The sequence below is a fragment of the Lonchura striata genome, chromosome 21 (assembly GCF_046129695.1).
Source record: "Lonchura striata isolate bLonStr1 chromosome 21, bLonStr1.mat, whole genome shotgun sequence".
Lineage (NCBI taxonomy): Eukaryota > Metazoa > Chordata > Aves > Passeriformes > Estrildidae > Lonchura > Lonchura striata.
Genome location: NC_134623.1, coordinates 2,053,768 through 2,072,955, shown reverse-complemented (window position 1 = coordinate 2,072,955; position 19,188 = coordinate 2,053,768). Strand labels below are relative to the sequence as shown.

Sequence of the window (19,188 nt, the reverse complement as noted above, 5' to 3'; positions counted from 1 at the left end):
CCGGGATTTGGGGTGGGAGAAATGCCAAAATTCCCAAAAATGGGAATTTGGGGTGGGGGAAATCCCAGAGGTTTTTGGGGGGTTTTGGGGTTTTTTGGGATTTTTGGGGATTTTTGGGATTTTTGGGGTCCTGCTGTGGGATTTTTGGGGTCTCCAACCCCGTGAGGGGATTTTGGGGTTTTTTGGGGATTTTTGGGGATTTTTGGGGTTTTTTTGGGGGGGTTTTGTGGGGTTATTTTGGGTTTGGGGGGTTTTTATTTGGGGTTTTTTTTTTGCGGGGTTTTTGGGATTTTTGGGGTCTCCAACCCCGTGAGGGGATTTTGGGGTGACCCCGGTGGATTTGGGGATTTTTTTGGGATTTTTTGCGGGTTTTTTGGGATTTTTGGGGTCTCCAACCCCGTGAGGGGATTTTGGGGTGACCCCGGTGGATTTGGGGTTTTTTGGGGATTTTTTGGGGATTTTTTTGGGGGGGTTTTGTGGGGTTATTTTGGGTTTTGGGGTGGTTTTTTTGGGTTTTTTTGGGTTTTTTTTTTTATTTTTGGGGTCTCCAGCCCCGTGAGGGGATTTTGGGGTGACCCCGGTGGATTTGGGGATTTTTGGGGATTTTTGGGGATTTTTTTGGGGGGGTTTTGTGGGGTTTTTTGGGGTTTTGGGGTGGTTTTTTTGGGGTTTTTTTTGCGGTTTTTTTTATATTTTTGGGGTCTCCAACCCCGTGAGGGGATTTTGGGGTGACCCCCGCGGATTTTGGGGGTTTTTGGGGTCCCCCAGGCCCCGTGTTCGTGGAGCTGCCCATCGATGTCCTCTACCCCTTCCACGTGGTGCAGAAGGAGCTCGGCGCCTCCCAGAGCCCGCGGGGGCTGCGGGGGAAGCTCGTCCAGTGGTGAGAAACACCCCAAAAACACCCCAAAAACACCCCAAAAACAGCCCAAAAACACCCCCAAAAACAGCCCAAAAACACCCCCAAAAACAGCCCAAAAACAGCCCAAAATACCCCAAAAACCAGCCCAAAAATACCCCAAAATAACCCCAAAAGTACCCTAGAAAAACCCCAAAGCTACCCCAAAAATACCCCGAAAACACCCTAAAAACACCCCAAAAAACAGCCCCAAAACACCCTGAAAACACCCCAAAAACAGCCCAAAAATACCCCCAAAACACCCTGAAAACAACCCAAAAAACAGCCCCAAAATACCCCCAAAACACCCCAAAATAACACTAAAAATACCCCCAAAACACCCCAAAAACCAACCCAAAAACCAACCCAAAAATAACCCCCAAAATATTCCAAAACCACCACAAAATACACCCAAAAATACCCCAGAAAATCCCCAAAACACCCCAAACACACCCCAAAAACCAGCCCAAAATACCCAAAAATGACACCAAAAATACCCCACAATAACCACCAAAATAACCCCAAAAGTCCCCCAGAAAAACCCCCAAAATACCCCGAAAATACCCCAAAAACACCCCAAAACAACCCCAAAACTACCCAAAATTACACCAAAAACACCCCAAAAATAACCACCCAAAACCGCCCCAAAACCCCATCAAAGCCCCATCAAAACCCCTTAAAAAAAACCATTAAAACCCCATAAAAACGCTCCCAAAACCCCATAAAACCCCCCCAAAAAATCCCCCGAACCCTTTAAAAACCCCACCGAAACCCAAAATTGCCCAAAACCGCCCAAAATTGCCCCAAAATTGCGAATTCCCCGCAGGTACCTGCGGCAGTACCTGGCCGATGTCTTCGCCGGCGCCTGGGAGCCGCGGGAGCTGAGCCCGCTGCCCGTCAGCGTGCCCCGCGCCAGCCCGAGAGAGGTGAGAGCCAAAAACAGCCCGAAACAGCCCCAAACAGCCCAAAACAGCCCGAAACACCCCAAAACACCCCAAAACAGCCCAAAATACCCCCAAAATACCCCAAAATACCCCAAAAACACACAAAAACGCCCCAAAATACCCCAAAAACACCCAAAACTGATCCCAACAAACCCCGAGAGAGGTGAGAGCCAAAACCAGCCCGAAACAGCCCAAAACACCCTCAAAACACCCCCAAAATACCCCCAAAACACACAAAAACACCCCAAAATACCCCAAAAACACCCCGAAAGACCCCAAAACTGATCCCAAAGAACCCCGAGAGAGGTGAGAGCCATAAAAAAGCCCGAAACAGCCCAAAACACCCCAAAACACCCAAAAAACACCCCAAAAACACCCCAAAATACCCCCAAAACACCCCAAAACACCCCAAAACACCGCAAAAACACCCCGAAAAACGCCAAAACTGATCCCAAAGAACCCCGAGAGAGGTGAGAGCCAAAAACAGCCCGAAACAGCCCGAAACAGCCCAAAACACCCCCAAAACACCCCAAAATACCCCGAAAAACCCCAAAAACACCCCGAAAGACCCCAAAACTGATCCCAACAAACCCCGAGAGAGGTGAGAGCCAAAAACACCCCAAAACAGCCCGAAACAGCTCGAAACAGCCCAAAACACCACCAAAACACCCCAAAATACCCCAAAATACACCGAAAACACCCCAAAAACACCCCGAAAAACCCCAAAACTGATCCAAACAAACCCTGAGAGAGGTGAGAGCCAAAACACCCCAAAACAGCCCAAAAACACCCCAAAACAGCCCTAAACACCCCAAAATACCCCAAAACCACCCTGAAAAACCCCAAAAACACCCCAAAATACCCCAAAAGACCCCAAAACTGATCCCAACAAACCCCGAGAGAGGTGAGAGCCAAAACCACCCCAAAACAGCCCAAAAACACGCAAAAACATCCAAAACACCGCGAAAACACCCGAAAATACCCCAAACCACCCCAAAAACACCCCGAAAACACCCCAAAATACCCCAAAACACCCAAAAAACCCCCAAAACACCCCAAAACACCCCAAAAAAACCCAAAATACCCCAAAACTGATCCTAACAAACCCAGAGAGTGGTGAGAGCCCAAAAACACCCAAAAAAACCCAAAAATACCTCAAAACACCTCAAAATACCCCCAAAACACCCCAAAACACCCCCAAAACACCAAAAATACCCCAAAACACCCCGAAAACACCCTAAAATACCCCAAAACACCCCAAAAACACCCCGAAAACACCCCAAAATACCCCAAAACACCCCAAAATACCCCAAAACACCCCAAAAACCCCCAAAATACCCCAAAAAACCCCAAAACTGACCCCAAAACAGGCGAGACACCAAAATCCCAAAAACCCCAAAATTTGGGGTAAAAAACCCCAAAACAGGCGAGACACCAAAATCCCAAAAACCCCAAAATTTGGGGTAAAAAACCCCAAAAAAGGCGAGACACCAAAATCCCAAAAACCCCAAAATTTGGGGTAAAAAACCCCAAAAAAGGCGAGACACCAAAATCCCAAAAACTCCAAAATTTGGGGTAAAAAACCCCAAAACAGGCGAGACACCAAAATCCCAAAAACTCCAAAATTTGGGGTAAAAAACCCCAAAAAAGGCGAGACACCAAAATCCCAAATTGGAGGCAAGTCCCGGTTTTGGGGTGAATTCCGGCGGTTTTGGGTCACTCCTGATTTTGGGGTGAATTCCGACTGTTTTGGGGTGAATTCCGGGATTTTTGGGGTGAATTCTGGGATTTTTGGGGTGAATTCTGCCGTTTTTGGGTCTCTCCAGGTGCAGCTGTGCTCGGAGCAGTTTTGGGGTGAATTCTGGGAATTTTGGGGTGAATTCTGGGATTTTTGGGATGAATTCTGGAGGTTTTGGGTCACTCTCAGTTTTGGGGTGCCTCCCGGGATTTCTGGGGTGCCTCCCGGGATTTTTGGGGTGAATTCCGGGGTTTTTGGGTCACTGTCATTTTGGGGTGCCTCCCGGGGTTTTTGGGGTGAATTCTGGGGTTTTTGGGGTGAATTCCGGGGTTTTTGGGGTGAATTCTGGCGGGTTTGGGTCTCTCTCATTTTGGGGTGAATTCCGGGGTTTTTGGGGTGAATTCCGGGGTTTTTGGGGTGAATTCCGGCGGGTTTGGGTCACTCTCAGTTCTGGGGTGCCTCCCGGGGTTTTTGGGGTGAATTCCGGGATTTTTGGGGTGCCTCCTGGGGTTTTTGGGGTGCCTCCCGGGATTTTTGGGGTGAATTCCGGCGGGTTTGGGTCACTCTCAGTTCTGGGGTGCCTCCCGGGATTTTTGGGGTGAATTCCGGGGTTTTTGGGGTGCCTCCCGGGGTTTTTGGGGTGAATTCCGGGATTTTTGGGGTGAATTCTGGGGTTTTTGGGGTGACTCCTGGGATTTTTGGGGTGAATTCCGGGGTTTTTGGGTCTCTCTCATTTTGGGGTGAATTCCGGGATTTTTGGGGTGAATTCCGGGGTTTTTGGGGTGAATTCCGGGGTTTTTGGGGTGCCTCCCGGGGTTTTTGGGGTGAATTCCGGGATTTTTGGGGTGAATTCTGGGGTTTTTGGGGTGCCTCCCGGGATTTTTGGGGTGAATTCCGGGGTTTTTGGGGTGAATTCTGGCGGGTTTGGGTCTCTCTCATTTTGGGGTGAATTCCGGGATTTTTGGGGTGAATTCCGGGGTTTTTGGGGTGAATTCCAGGGTTTTTGGGGTGAATTCTGGCGGGTTTGGGTCTCTCTCATTTTGGGGTGAATTCCGGGATTTTTGGGGTGAATTCCGGGGTTTTTGGGGTGAATTCCAGGGTTTTTGGGGTGAATTCCGGGGTTTTTGGGGTGCCTCCCGGGGTTTTTGGGGTGAATTCCGGGATTTTTGGGGTGCCTCCCGGGGTTTTTGGGGTGAATTCCGGGATTTTTGGGGTGAATTCCGGGATTTTTGGGGTGAATTCTGGGGTTTTTGGGGTGACTCCTGGGATTTTTGGGGTGAATTCCGGGGTTTTTGGGGTGAATTCCGGGGTTTTTGGGGTGAATTCCGGGGTTTTTGGGGTGCCTCCCGGGATTTTTGGGGTGAATTCTGGCGGGTTTGGGTCTCTCTCATTTTGGGGTGAATTCCGGGGTTTTTGGGCCCCAGGTGCAGCTCTGCTCGGAGCTGTTTTGGGGTGAATTCCAGGATTTTTGGGGTGAATTCCGGCGGGTTTGGGTCACTCTCAGTTCTGGGGTGCCTCCCGGGATTTTTGGGGTGAATTCCGGGGTTTTTGGGGTGAATTCCAGGGTTTTTGGGGTGAATTCTGGCGGGTTTGGGTCTCTCTCATTTTGGGGTGAATTCCGGGGTTTTTGGGGTGCCTCCCGGGGTTTTTGGGGTGAATTCCGGGGTTTTTGGGGTGAATTCTGGCGGGTTTGGGTCTCTCTCATTTTGGGGTGAATTCCGGGGTTTTTGGGGTGCCTCCCGGGATTTTTGGCGTGAATTCCGGGGTTTTTGGGGTGCCTCCCGGGGTTTTTGGGGTGAATTCCGGGGTTTTTGGGGTGCCTCCCGGGGTTTTTGGGGTGCCTCCCGGGGTTTTTGGGGTGAATTCCGGGATTTTTGGGGTGAATTCCGGGGTTTTTGGGGTGAATTCTGGGGTTTTTGGGGTGACTCCTGGGATTTTTGGGGTGAATTCTGGCGGGTTTGGGTCTCTCTCATTTTGGGGTGAATTCCGGGGTTTTTGGGCCCCAGGTGCAGCTCTGCTCGGAGCTGTTTTGGGGTGAATTCCAGGATTTTTGGGGTGAATTCCGGCGGGTTTGGGTCACTCTCAGTTCTGGGGTGCCTCCCGGGGTTTTTGGGGTGAATTCCGGGGTTTTTGGGGTGAATTCCGGGGTTTTTGGGCCCCAGGTGCAGCTCTGCTCGGAGCTGCTGAGCCGCGCCCGCCGCCCGCTGCTGCTGGTGGGCAGCCAGGCCCTGCTGCCCCCAACACCCGCCGAGGAGCTGAGGTGGGACCCGCCGGCAAACTGGGAGCACTGGGAGGGACTGGGAGGGACTGGGAGGGACTGGGGAGGACTGGGAGGGACTGGGAGGGAACTGGGAGGGAACTGGGAGGGACTGGGAGGGACTGGGAGGGACTGGGATGGTCTGGGAGGGAACTGGGGGGAACTGGGAGGGACTGGGATGGACTGGGGGGGAACTGGGGGGGACTGGGAGGGACTGGGAGGGAACTGGGAGGGAACTGGGAGGTAACTGGGAGGGACTGGGAGGGAACTGGGAGGGACTGGGAGGGACTGGGGGGGACTGGGAGGGAACTGGGAGGGACTGGGGGGGAACTGGGAGGGACTGGGAGGGACTGGGAGGGAACTGGGAGGGACTGGGAGGGACTGGGATTGGACTGGGAGGGACTGGGGGGACTGGGAGGGACTGGGATTGGACTGGGAGGGACTGGGAGGGACTGGGAGGGACTGGGATGGACTGGGAGGGACTGGGGGGACTGGGAGGGACTGGGACAAACTGGGAGGGAACTGGGCCCCAATTGAGCTGTTCTGGGGTCAAACTGACCCAGTTTGGGGTCCCAAGGGTGCCACTTTTGTGTCCCAAGGGTGCCATTTCGGGGTCCCTGGGGTGCCATTTCGGGGTCCCTGGGGTGCCATTTCAGGCTCCCTAGGGTGCCATTTCAGGCTCCCTAGGGTGCCAGTTTGGGGTCCCAAGGGTGCCATTTCAGGGACCCAAGGGTGCCATTTCGGGCTCCCAAGGGTGCCATTTCAGGGTCCCAGGGGTGCCATTTCGGGGTCCCTGGGGTGCCATTTCAGGCTCCCAAGGGTGCCGTTTCAGGGTCCCTAGGGTGCCATTTCGGGCTCCCAAGGGTGCTAGTTTAGGGTCCCTAGGGTGCCATTTCAGGGTCCCTAGGATGCCATTTCAGGGTCCCTAGGGTGCCATTTCAGGGTCCCAGGGGTGCCATTTCAGGGTCCCTAGGGTGCCATTTCAGGGTCCCAGGGGTGCCATTTCAGGGTCCCTAGGGTGCCATTTCGGGCTCCCAAGGGTGCTAGTTTAGAGTCCTAGGGTGCCATTTCAGGGTCCCTAGGATGCCATTTCAGGGTCCCTGGGGTGCCATTTCAGGGTCCCAAGGGTGCCATTTCAGGGTCCCTCGGGTGCTAGTTTAGGGTCCCTAGGGTGCCATTTCAGGGTCCCTAGGATGCCATTTCAGGGTCCCTAGGGTGCCATTTCAGGGTCCCAGGGGTGCCATTTCGGGGTCCCTAGGGTGCCATTTCAGGGTCCCAAGGGTGCCATTTCGGGCTCCCAAGGGTGCCATTTCGGGGTCCCTAGGGTGCCATTTCGGGCTCCCAAGGGTGCCATTTCGGGCTCCCTAAGGTGCCATTTCAGGGTCCCTAGGGTGCCATTTCGGGCTCCCAAGGGTGCCATTTCGGGGTCCCTAGGGTGCCATTTCGGGCTCCCAAGGGTGCCATTTCGGGCTCCCTAAGGTGCCATTTCAGGGTCCCTAGGGTGCCATTTCGGGCTCCCAAGGGTGCCATTTCAGGGTCCCTAGGGTGCCATTTCGGGCTCCCAAGGGTGCTAGTTTAGGGTCCCTAGGATGCCATTTCAGGGTCCCTAGGGTGCCATTTCGGGCTCCCAAGGGTGCTAGTTTAGAGTCCCTAGGGTGCCATTTCAGGGTCCCAAGGGTGCCATTTCGGGGTCCCTGGGGTGCCATTTCGGGCTCCCAAGGGTGCTAGTTTAGAGTCCTAGGGTGCCATTTCAGGGTCCCTAGGATGCCATTTCAGGGTCCCTGGGGTGCCATTTCAGGGTCCCTAGGGTGCTAGTTTAGGGTCCCTAGGATGCCATTTCGGGCTCCCAAGGGTGCCATTTCGGGGTCCCTAGGGTGCCATTTCAGGGTCCCTAGGGTGCCATTTCCGGCTCCCTAGGGTGCCATTTCAGGGTCCCTAGGGTGCCATTTCGGGCTCCCTAGGGTGCCATTTCAGGGTCCCACGGGTGCCATTTCAGGGTCCCAAGGGTGCTAGTTTAGGGTCCCTAGGATGCCATTTCGGGCTCCCAAGGGTGCCATTTCGGGGTCCCTAGGGTGCCATTTCAGGGTCCCAAGGGTGCCATTTCAGGGTCCCTAGGGTGCCATTTCAGGGTCCCTAGGGTGCTAGTTTAGGGTCCCTAGGATGCCATTTCAGGGTCCCAAGGGTGCCATTTCAGGCTCCCTAGGGTGCCATTTCAGGGTCCCAAGGGTGCCATTTCAGGGTCCCTAGGGTGCTAGTTTAGGGTCCCTAGGATGCCATTTCAGGGTCCCAAGGGTGCCATTTCGGGGTCCCTAGGGTGCCATTTCGGGCTCCCAAGGGTGCTAGTTTAGGGTCCCAAGGGTGCCATTTCGGGCTCCCAAGGGTGCCATTTCAGGCTCCCTAGGGTGCCATTTCGGGCTCCCAAGGGTGCCATTTCAGGGTCCCAGGGATGCCATTTCGGGGTCCCAAGGGTGCCATTTCAGGGTCCCAAGGGTGCCATTTCGGGCTCCCAAGGGTGCCATTTCGGGGTCCCAAGGGTGCCATTTCAGGGTCCCAAGGGTGCCATTTCGGGCTCCCAAGGGTGCCATTTCAGGGTCCCTAGGGTGCTAGTTTAGAGTCCCTAGGGTGCCATTTCATGCTCCCAAGGGTGCCATTTCAGGGTCCCTAGGGTGCCATTTTGGGCTCCCAAGGGTGCCATTTCAGGCTCCCACGGGTGCCATTTCGGGCTCCCAAGGGTGCCAGCGCCCCCGCTCTGTCCCCAGCTCGGCCCTGCAGTCCCTGGGGGTCCCCTGCTACCTGGGGGGGGCGGCGCGGGGGCTGCTGCCCCCCGAGTGTCCCCTGCTGCTGCGGCACAACCGGCGGCAGGCGCTGCGCGACGCCGACCTGGTGCTGCTGGCAGGTACCGCGGGCGGTGACACGGTGACACGGTGACACGGTGTCCTGATGTCCCGGTGTCCCGGTGTCCCAATGTCCCAATGTCCCGGTGTCCCGGTGTCCCGGTGTCCCAATGTCCCGGTGTCCCAATGTCCTGGTGTCCCGGTGTCCCGATGTCCCGATGTCCCCATGTCCCAATGTCCCAATGTCCCACTGTCCCAATGTCCCGGTGTCCCGGTGTCCCGGTGTCCCAATGTCCCAATGTCCCAATGTCCCAATGTCCCAATGTCCCGGTGTCCCAATGTCCCGGTGTCCCGGTGTCCCGGTGTCCCCAGTGACCACTCCTGGTGTCCCAGTGTCCCCTTGGTGTCCTGGTGTCCCCTCAGTGTCCCGGTGTCCCCTCAGTGTCCCTGGTGACCGTTCCCAGTGTCCCCAGTGACTGTTCCCGGTGTCCCCTCGGTGTCCCGGTGTCCCCTTGGTGTCCCCCTGGTGTCCCCAGTGACCATTCCTGGTGTCCCGGTGTCCCCTCGGTGTCCCCTCAGTGTCCCAATGTCCCGGTGTCCCGGTGTCCCAGTGTCCCCTCGGTGTCCCAGTGTCCCAATATCCCAGTGTCCCCTCGGTGTCCCCCTGGTGTCCTCGGTGACCGTTCCCGGTGTCCCAATGTCCCGGTGTCCCGGTGTCCCGGTGTCCCCTCGGTGTCCCCTTGGTGTCCCCGCTGACCATTCCCAGTGTCCCGGTGTCCCCTCGGTGTCCCCACTGAAATGTCCCAGTGTCCCCTCGGTGTCCCCTCGGTGTCCCCTCGGAGTCCCCGCTGACCACTCCCGGTGTCCCGGTGTCCCGGTGTCCCCTCGGTGTCCCAATGTCCCGGTGTCCCGGTGTCCCCTCGGTGTCCCCTCAGTGTCCCCTCGGTGTCCCAATGTCCCGGTGTCCCCTCGGTGTCCCCTCGGTGTCCCCGCTGACCGCTCCCGGTGTCCCGGTGTCCCCAGGCACCGTCTGTGATTTCCGGCTGTCCTACGGGCGCCTCTTCGGCCGCGGCGCCGCCGTCGTCGCCGTCAACCGGAACCGGGCGCAGCTGCGCCTCAACGCCGACGTCTTCTGGACCCCGCGGCTGGCCGTGCACGGTGAGCGCCGCCGGGGCCGGAGGGAACCGGTTTGGGGTCAGAATTAACTGGTTTGGGGCAGGATGAACCGGTTTGGGGCAGGATGAACTGGTTTGGGGTGGGAATGAACCAGTTTGGAGTCAGAATTAACCGGTTTGGGGTGGAATGAACCAGTTTGGGGCAGGATGAACCAGTTTGGGGTCAGAATTAACCGGTTTGGGGTGGGAATGAACCGGTTTGGGGTCAGAATTAACCGGTTTGGGGTCAGAATTAACCGGTTTGGGGTCAGAATTAACCGGTTTGGGGTGGAATGAACCGGTTTGTGGCAGGATGAACCGGTTTGGGGTCAGAATTAACCGGTTCGGGGTGGAAATGAGCCGGTTTGGGGTGGGATGAACAGGTTTGGGGCGGGATGAACCGGTTTGGGGCGGGATGAACCGGTTTGGGGCGGGATGAACCGGTTTGGGGTGGAATGAGCCGGTTTGGGGTGGAATGAACCGGTTTGGGGTGGAAATGAGCCGGTTTGGCGTCAAACCGGGACCCCGACGTCTTCTGGACCCCGCGGCTGGCCGTGCACGGTGAGCGCCACCAGGGCCGGATTGAACCGGTTTGGGGTCAGAATTAACCGGTTTGGGGTGGAATGAACCAGTTTGGGGCAGGATGAACCGGTTTGGGGTGGGAATGAACCAGTTTGGAGTCAGAATTAACCGGTTTGGGGTCAGAATTAACCGGTTTGGGGTGGAATGAACCGGTTTGGGGTGGGAATGAACCGGTTTGGGGTCAGAATTAACCGTTTTGGGGTGGAATGAACCGGTTTGGGGCAGGATGAACCGGTTTGGGGTGGGAATGAACCGGTTTGGGGTCAGAATTAACCGTTTTGGGGTGGAATGAACCGGTTTGGGGTCGGAATGAACCGGTTTGGGGTGGGAATGAACCGGTTTGGGGCGGGATGAACCGGTTTGGGGCGGGATGAACCGGTTTCGGGTGGGAATGAGCCGGTGTGGGGTGGAAATGAACCGGTTTGGGGCAGAATGAACCGGTTTGGGGTGGGAATGAGGCAGTTTGGGGACAGTTTGGGGACACCCCGATGACATTTTCGGGACACCCCGATGACATTTTTGGGTCCGCAGGTGACATTTTGTGGTTCCGGTGACATTTGGGGACACCCTGGTGACACTTGGGGGTCCCGGTGACACTTGGGGACACCCCGGTGACATTTGGGGACATCCCGGTGTCACTTTGGGGTCCCGGTGACATTTGGGGACACCCCGGTGACACTTGGGGGTCCCAGTGACGCTCTGGGGACACCCCGGTGACACTTTGGGGACACCCCGGTGACACTTGGGGGTCCTGGTGACACTTGGGGACACCCCGGTGACATTTGGGGACACCCCGGTGACACTTGGGGACACCCCGGTGACATTTGGGGACACCCCGGTGACACTTGGGGGTCCCAGTGACACTCTGGGGACACCCCGGTGACACTTGGGGACACCCCGGTGACATTTGGGGACACCCCGGTGACACTTTGGGGACACCCCGGTGACACTTGGGGGTCCTGGTGACACTTGGGGACACCCCGGTGACATTTGGGGACACCCCGGTGACATTTGGGGACACCCTGGTGACACTTAGGGACACCCCAGTGACACTTGGGGGTCCTGGTGACACTTGGGGACACCCCGGTGACATTTGGGGACACCCCGGTGACATTTGGGGACACCCTGGTGACACTTAGGGACACCCCAGTGACACTTGGGGGTCCTGGTGACACTTGGGGACACCCCGGTGACATTTGGGGACACCCCGGTGACACTTGGGGGTCCTGGTGACATTTGGGGACACCCCAGTGACACTTTGGGGTCCCGGTGTCACTTGGGGGTCCCGGTGACACTTGGGGACACCCCGGTGACACTTTGGGGTCCCGGTGTCACTTGGGGGTCCCGGTGACACTTGGGGACACCCCGGTGACACTTTGGGGTCCCGGTGTCACTTGGGGGTCCCGGTGACACTTGGGGACACCCCGGTGACACTTGGGGGTCCTGGTGACATTTGGGGACACCCCGGTGACACTTTGGGGACACCCCGGTGTCACTTGGGGGTCCCGGTGACATTTGGGGACACCCCGGTGTCACTTTGGGGTCCCGGTGACACTTGGGGACACCCCGGTGACACTTGGGGACACCCCGGTGACACTTGGGGGTCCCGGTGACATTTGGGGACACCCCGGTGACACTTTGGGGTCCGCAGGTGACATTTTGTGGTCCTGGTGACACTTGGGGACACCCCGGTGACACTCTGGGGACACCCCGGTGACACTTTGGGGTCCCGGTGACATTTGGGGTCCGCAGGTGACCCCGCGGCGCTGCTGGTGGCGCTGGCCCGGAGCCTCCCGGGCCTCCCGAGCCCCCGGGAGTGGCTGCAGCGGCTGCGGGAGGCCGAGGAGGAGCGGGAGCGGCACATCCGGTGAGGGACCGCGACACCGGGACACCGGGGGACACCGGGACACCGAGGGGACATGGGGACAGCCTGGGGACACTGGGGACATGGGGACAGGGAGCGGCACATCCGGTGAGGGACCGCGACACCGGGACACCGGGGGACACCGGGAGGACACCGGGACACCGAGGGACACCGGGAGGACACCAAGGGGACACTGGGGACAGCCTGGGGACACTGGGGACATGGGGACAGGGAGCAGCACATCCGGTGAGGGACAGGGACACCGGGACACCGGGGGACACCGGGACACCGGGGGACACCGGGACAGCCTGGGGACAGCCTGGGGACATGGGGACATGGGGACAGGGAGCGGCACATCCAGTGAGGGACCGGGACACCGGGACACCGGGGGGACACCGGGACACGGGGGGACACCGGGACACCGGGGGGACACTGGGGACAGCCTGGGGACATGGGGACATGGGGACAGGGAGCGGCACATCCGGTGAGGGACCAGGACACCGGGACACCGGGGGGACACCGGGACACCGGGGGGACACCGAGGGGACATGGGGACAGCCTGGGGACACCGGGGGGACACCGGGACACAGGGGGACACTGGGACACGGGGGGACACTGGGACAGCTTGGGGACACCGGGACACCGGGGGACACCAGGACACTGAGGGGACACTGGGACACGGGGGGACATGGGGACAGGGAGCAGCACATCCAGTGAGGGAAAGGGACACCGGGACACCGAGGGGACACCGGGAGGACACCGGGACACTGAGGGGACACTGGGACACCGGGGGGACACCGAGACAGCTTGGGGACATGGGGACATGGACATGGGGACATGGGGACAGGGAGCGGCACATCCGGTGAGGGACCCGGACACCGGGACACCGGGGGGACACCAGGACACCGGGACAGCCTGGGGACATGGGGACAGCCTGGGGACACTGGGGGGACATGGGGACAGCCTGGGGACACTGGGGGGACATGGGGACATGGACATGGGGACATGGGGACAGGGAACGGCACATCTGGTGAGGGACCAGGACACCGAGGGGACACCGGGACACCGAGGGGACACCGGGACATGGGGACATGGACATGGACATGGGGACATGGGAACAGGGAACGGCACATCCGGTGAGGGACCAGGACAGGGACACGGGGACAGCATGGGGACACCGGGACAGGGATGGGGACATGGGGACATGGGAACATGGGGACAGGGATGGGGACATGGGGACAGGGGGACAGGTGACACCGGGACAGGGACAGGGGACACCGAGGGGACGTGGGATACCAAGGGGACCCCACAGGGGACATGGGGACACCAACGAGACACCGGGACATCGAGGGGACGCCGAGGGGACACTGGGACAGGGGACATGGGACAGGGACACAGGGGACACTGGAACGGGGACAGAGGGGACAGGGTGGGGACAGGGACAGGGTGGGGACAGGGACAAGGATCTGCAGAACTGGTCCGAGGACAGAGGGCATTTCTGGCCTCAGACCCCCCCATGTGGCATTTTTAGGGTCCTTCCCCGGTTTTTGGGGTTGGTCAGCCCCCCTGTCCTTGTCCCCTCTGTCCCTGTCCCTGTGTCACCTGTCCCTGTCCCCGCAGGGCCACGGCCGCCGTGTCCCCTCTGTGTCCCTGTCCCATCCCTGTCCCTGTCCTTGTCCCCTCTGTCCCTGTCCCTGTGTCACCTGTCCCTGTCCCCGCAGGGCCACGGCCGCCGTGTCCCCTCTGTGTCCCTGTCCCATCCCTGTCCCTGTCCTTGTCCCCTCTGTCCCTGTCCCTGTCCCATCCCTGTCCCATTCCTGTCACCTGTGTCCCTGTCCCTGCAGGGCCATGGCCACCATGTCACCTGTCCCTGTCCCTGTCCCCACAGGGCCATGGCCGCTGTGTCCCCTCTGTGTCCTTGTCCCATCCCTGTCCCTGCCCTTGTCCCTGTCCCATCCCTGTCCCTGTCACCTGTGTCCCTGTCCCCACAGGGCCATGGCCACCATGTCACCTGTCCCTCTCCCCTGTCCCTGTCCCTGTCCCCGCAGGGCCATGGCCGCCGTATCCCCGCCATGTCACCTGAACCTGCTGGCCCTGTCCCTGTCCCTGTCCCCGTGTCACCTGTCCCTATCTGTGTCCCCGCAGGGCCATGGCCGCCGTGTCCCCGCCGCGTCACCTGAACCCGCTGGCGCTGCTGCTGGCCCTGTCCCTGTCCCCGTGTCACTGTCCCTGTCCCCGCAGGGCCATGGCCACCATGTCACCTGTCCCTCTCCCCTGTCCCTGTGTCACCTGTCCCCGCAGGGCCATGGCTGCCGTGTCCCCGCCATGTCACCTGAACCTGCTGGCCCTGTCCCTGTCCCTGTCCCCGTGTCACCTGTCCCTATCTGTGTCCCCGCAGGGCCATGGCCGCCGTGTCCCCGCCGCGTCACCTGAACCCGCTGGCGCTGCTGCTGGCCCTGTCCCTGTCCCCGTGTCACTGTCCCTGTCCCCACAGGGCCATGGCCACCATGTCACCTGTCCCTGTCCCTGTCCCCACAGGGCCATGGCCGCCGTGTCCCCGCCGCGTCACCTGAACCCGCTGGCGCTGCTGCTGGCCCTGGACCGGCTCCTGTCCCCCCGGAGTCTCTTGGTGGCCGACGGCGGCGACTTCGTGGCCACGGCCGCCTACAGCGTCCGGCCCCGGCGGCCGCGCGCCTGGCTGGACCCCGGTAGGGCCGCGCCCGCGGGGACACGCGGGGACACCTGGGGACACCTGGGGACATGTGGGGACATGTGGGGACACCTGGGGACACCTGGGGACACCTGGGGACATGTGGGGACACGTGGGGACACCTGGGGACACCTGGGGACATGTGGGGACATGGCCACCCCAGCTAGGAGACACGCAGGGACACCTGGGGACACGTGGGGACACCTGGGGACATGTGGGGACACCTGGGGACATGTGGGGACATGGCCACCCCAGCTAGGAGACACGCAGGGACACCTGGGGACACCTGGGGACATGTGGGGACATGTGGGGACACGGCCACCCCAGCTAGGAGACACGCAGGGACACCTGGGGACACCTGGGGACACCTGGGGACATGTGGGGACACGTGGGGACATGTGGGGACATGGCCACCCCAGCTAGGAGACATGCAGGGACACCTGGGGACACCTGGGGACATGTGGGGACACCTGGGGACATGTGGGGACATGGCCACCCCAGCTAGGAGACACACAGGGACACCTGGGGACATGTGGGGACACGTGGGGACATGTGGGGACACCTGGGGACACGGCCACCCTGGCCAGGGGACACGCGGGGACAGTGAGGGGCACCTGGGGACACGTGGGGACACCTGGGGACATGTGGGGACACCTGGGGACATGTGGGGACACGGCCACCCCAGCTAGGAGACACGCAGGGACACCTGGGGACACGTGGGGACACCTGGGGACATGTGGGGACATGTGGGGACACAGCCACCCTGGCCAGGGGACACGCGGGGACAGTGAGGGGCACCTGGGGACACGTGGGGACACCTGGGGACATGTGGGGACACCTGGGGACATGTGGGGACACGTGGGGACACCTGGGGACATGTGGGGACACGTGGGGACACAGCCACCCCAGCCATGGGACACGCGGGGACACCTGGGGACATGTGGGGACACGGCCATCTCGGCCAAGGGACACCTGGGGACAGCTTGGGGACATGTGGGGACACCTGGGGATACCTGGGGACATGTGGGGACACCTGGGGACATGTGGGGACACGGCCATCTCGGCCAAGGGACACCTGGGGACAGCTTGGGGACATGTGGGGACACCTGGGGATACCTGGGGACATGTGGGGACACCTGGGGACATGTGGGGACATGGCCACCCTGGCCAGGGGACACATGGGGACATGTGGGGACACGGCCACCCCAGCTAGGAGACACGCAGGGACACCTGGGGACATGTGGGGACACCTGGGGACATGTGGGGACATGTGGGGACATGTGGGGACACGGCCACCCCAGCTAGGAGACACGCAGGGACACCTGGGGACACGTGGGGACACCTGGGGACACATGGGGACATGTGGGGACACGGCCACCCCAGCTAGGAGACACGCGGGGACACCTGGGGACATGTGGGGACACCTGGGGACATGTGGGGACACCTGGGGACATGTGGGGACACGTGGGGACATGTGGGGACACAGCCACCCCAGCCATGGGACACGCGGGGACAGCGAGGGGACATGTGAGGACACGTGGGGACACGGCCACCCCGGCCAGGGGACACGCGAGGACAGTGAGGGGTACCTGGGGACACCTGGGGACATGTGGGGACACGGCCACCCCAGCTAGGAGACACACAGGGACACCTGGGGACATGTGGGAACACCTGGGGACATGTGGGGACATGGCCACCCCAGCTAGGAGACACACAGGGACACCTGGGGACATGTGGGGACACCTGGGGACACAGCCACCCCGGCCAGGGGACATGCGGGGACAGTGAGGGGCACCTGGGGACACGTGGGGACACCTGGGGACAGGTGGGGACACGGCCACCCCAGCCATGGGACACCTGGGGACACCTGGTGACACAGCCACCCTGGCCAGGGGACACGTGGGGACAGCTTGGGGACATGTGGGGACAGAGAGGGGACATGTGGGGACATGGCCACCCCGGCCAGGGGACATGTGGGGATACTTGGGGACATGCGGGGACAGTTTGGGGACACAGCCACCCCGGCCAGGGGACACACAGGGACACTTGGAGACACGTGGGGACAGTGAGGGGACATGTGGGGACATGTCCCCATGTCCCCAGTGTGGTGGCACTGATGTCCCTGATGTCCCCGTGTCCCCACTGTGGTGATGGCACTGATGTCCCCGTGTCCCCGGTGTGGTGGCACTGATGTCCCCACTGCGGTGTCCCCGATGTCCCCGTGTCCACATGTCCCTGATGTCCCTGATGTCCCTGGTGTCCCCGCTGTGATGGCACTGATGTCCCCATGTCCCCGTCTCTCTGCTGAGGTGTCCCTGATGTCCCCATGTCCCCGTGTCCCCATGTCCCTGATGTCCCCCCTGCGGTGGCACTGATGTCCCCGTGTCCCTGATGTCCCCACTGCAGTGTCCCCATGTCCCCGTGTCCCCGCTGCGGTGGCACTGATGTCCCCAATGTCCCCATGTCCCCGTGTCCCCACTGCAGTGGCACTGATGTCCCCGTGTCCCTGTGTCCCCGATGCAGTGGCACTGATGTCCCTGATGTCCCCGTCTCCCCATGTCCCCGTGTCCCTGCTGCGGTGTCCCCATGTCCCCGTGTCCCCGCTGCGGTGGCACTGATGTCCCCATGTCCCCGTGTCCCCGCTGCGGTGGCACTGATGTCCCCATGTCCCCATGTCCCCGGGTCCCCGTGTCCCCATGTCCCCATGTCCACGCTGCGGTGGCACTGATGTCCCCGATGTCCCCGTGTCCCTGCTGCGGTGTCCCCATGTCCCCGTGTCCCCATGTCCCCATGTCCCCGTGTCCCCGCAGGTCCCTTCGGCACGCTGGGCGTGGGCGGAGGATTCGCACTCGGGGCCAAACTCTGCCGGCCCGAGGCTGAGGTGACACCGGGACAGCGTGGGGACATCGGGGGGACAGCGGGGACAGTGGGGACAGCGGGGACAGTGGGGACAGCGGGGACAGCGGGGAGAGTGGGGACAGTGGGGGACAGCGGGGACATTGGGGGATTGGGGGATTGGGGACAGTGGGGACACTGGGGACATTGGGGGGATTGGGGACATTGGGGACATTGGGGATTGGGGACAGTGGGGACACTGGGGGGATTGGGGACAGTGGGGACATTGGGGACAATGGGGGCACTGGGGGGATTGGGGACACTGGGGACATTGGAGGTTTTTGGGGACATTGGGGACATTGGGGAATATTTGGGGGATTTGAGGACATTGGGAGACATGGGGACATTGGGGACATTGAGGGGATGGGGACATTGGGGACACTGGGGACTCTGGACATTGGGGACATTTGGGGACATTGGGGACATGGGGGATGAGGGGATGTTGACAACATTGGGGACATTGGTGGGGGGCACTGGGGACATTGTGGGGACAGTGGAGATGAGGGACACTGGGGACATTGGAGACATTGAGGGGACAATGGGGACGTTGAGGGGACAATGGGGACGTTGAGGGGACATTGGGGACCCTGGGAGGACATTGGGGACACTGGGGTTGGGGGAACAGGGGGGACATTGGGGACATTGGAGGGACATCGGGGACATCAGGGACATGGGGACAGTGGGGATGGAGGACACTGGGGACATTGGGGGATATTTGGGACAATGGGGGGATGAGGACACCAGGGGGACATGACAGGGGGACATTGGGGACACTGAGGGGTGACACTCTGGTGGCACTCTGGTGGCCCTGGGGTGGCCCCGGGTGACACTCGGGGCCCGTCCCAGGTGTGGATCCTGTACGGGGACGGATCCCTGGGCTTCAGCCTGATGGAGTTCGACACCTTCGTGCGCCACAAGGTCACTGCCACTGTCACCTGTCACTGTCACTGTCACTGTGTCACTGTCACTGTCACCATCACTGTCACCTGTCAGTGTCACTGTCACTGCCACTGTTAATGTCACCTGTCAATGTCACTGTCACTGTGTCACTGTCAATGTCACTGTCACCGTCACTGTCAGTCTGTCACTGTCACTGTGTCACTGTCACTGTCACCTGTCAACTTTTCACCTGTCACTGTCACCTGTCATTCTCTCTGTCCCTCTGTCCCTGTCCCTGTCCCTGGCCATGTCTCTTTGTCCCCATGTCACCCTGTCCCTGTGTCACTTTGTCCCCGTGTCCCTTTGTCCCCGTGTCACTTTGTCCCTGTCCCCTTCCTCCAGGTCCCTGTCCCTGTCCCTGTGTCACCCTGTCCCT

At 60.3% G+C, this 19,188-nt stretch overlaps 1 protein-coding gene across 1 annotated transcript in view; it reads left to right on the top strand.

The window, feature by feature from the left end:
• HACL2 (2-hydroxyacyl-CoA lyase 2) overlaps positions 1–19,188 on the top strand; it is a 31,331-nt gene that overhangs the window by 8,766 nt on the left and 3,377 nt on the right. The window contains exons 5-13 of the mRNA XM_077787768.1: positions 769–880; positions 1,722–1,821; positions 5,740–5,837; positions 8,594–8,730; positions 9,692–9,826; positions 12,157–12,271; positions 14,807–14,976; positions 17,789–17,859; positions 18,720–18,791. Coding sequence (XP_077643894.1) covers positions 769–880; positions 1,722–1,821; positions 5,740–5,837; positions 8,594–8,730; positions 9,692–9,826; positions 12,157–12,271; positions 14,807–14,976; positions 17,789–17,859; positions 18,720–18,791 — 1,010 coding nt within the window. The remainder of the gene's footprint in view (positions 1–768; positions 881–1,721; positions 1,822–5,739; positions 5,838–8,593; positions 8,731–9,691; positions 9,827–12,156; positions 12,272–14,806; positions 14,977–17,788; positions 17,860–18,719; positions 18,792–19,188) is intronic.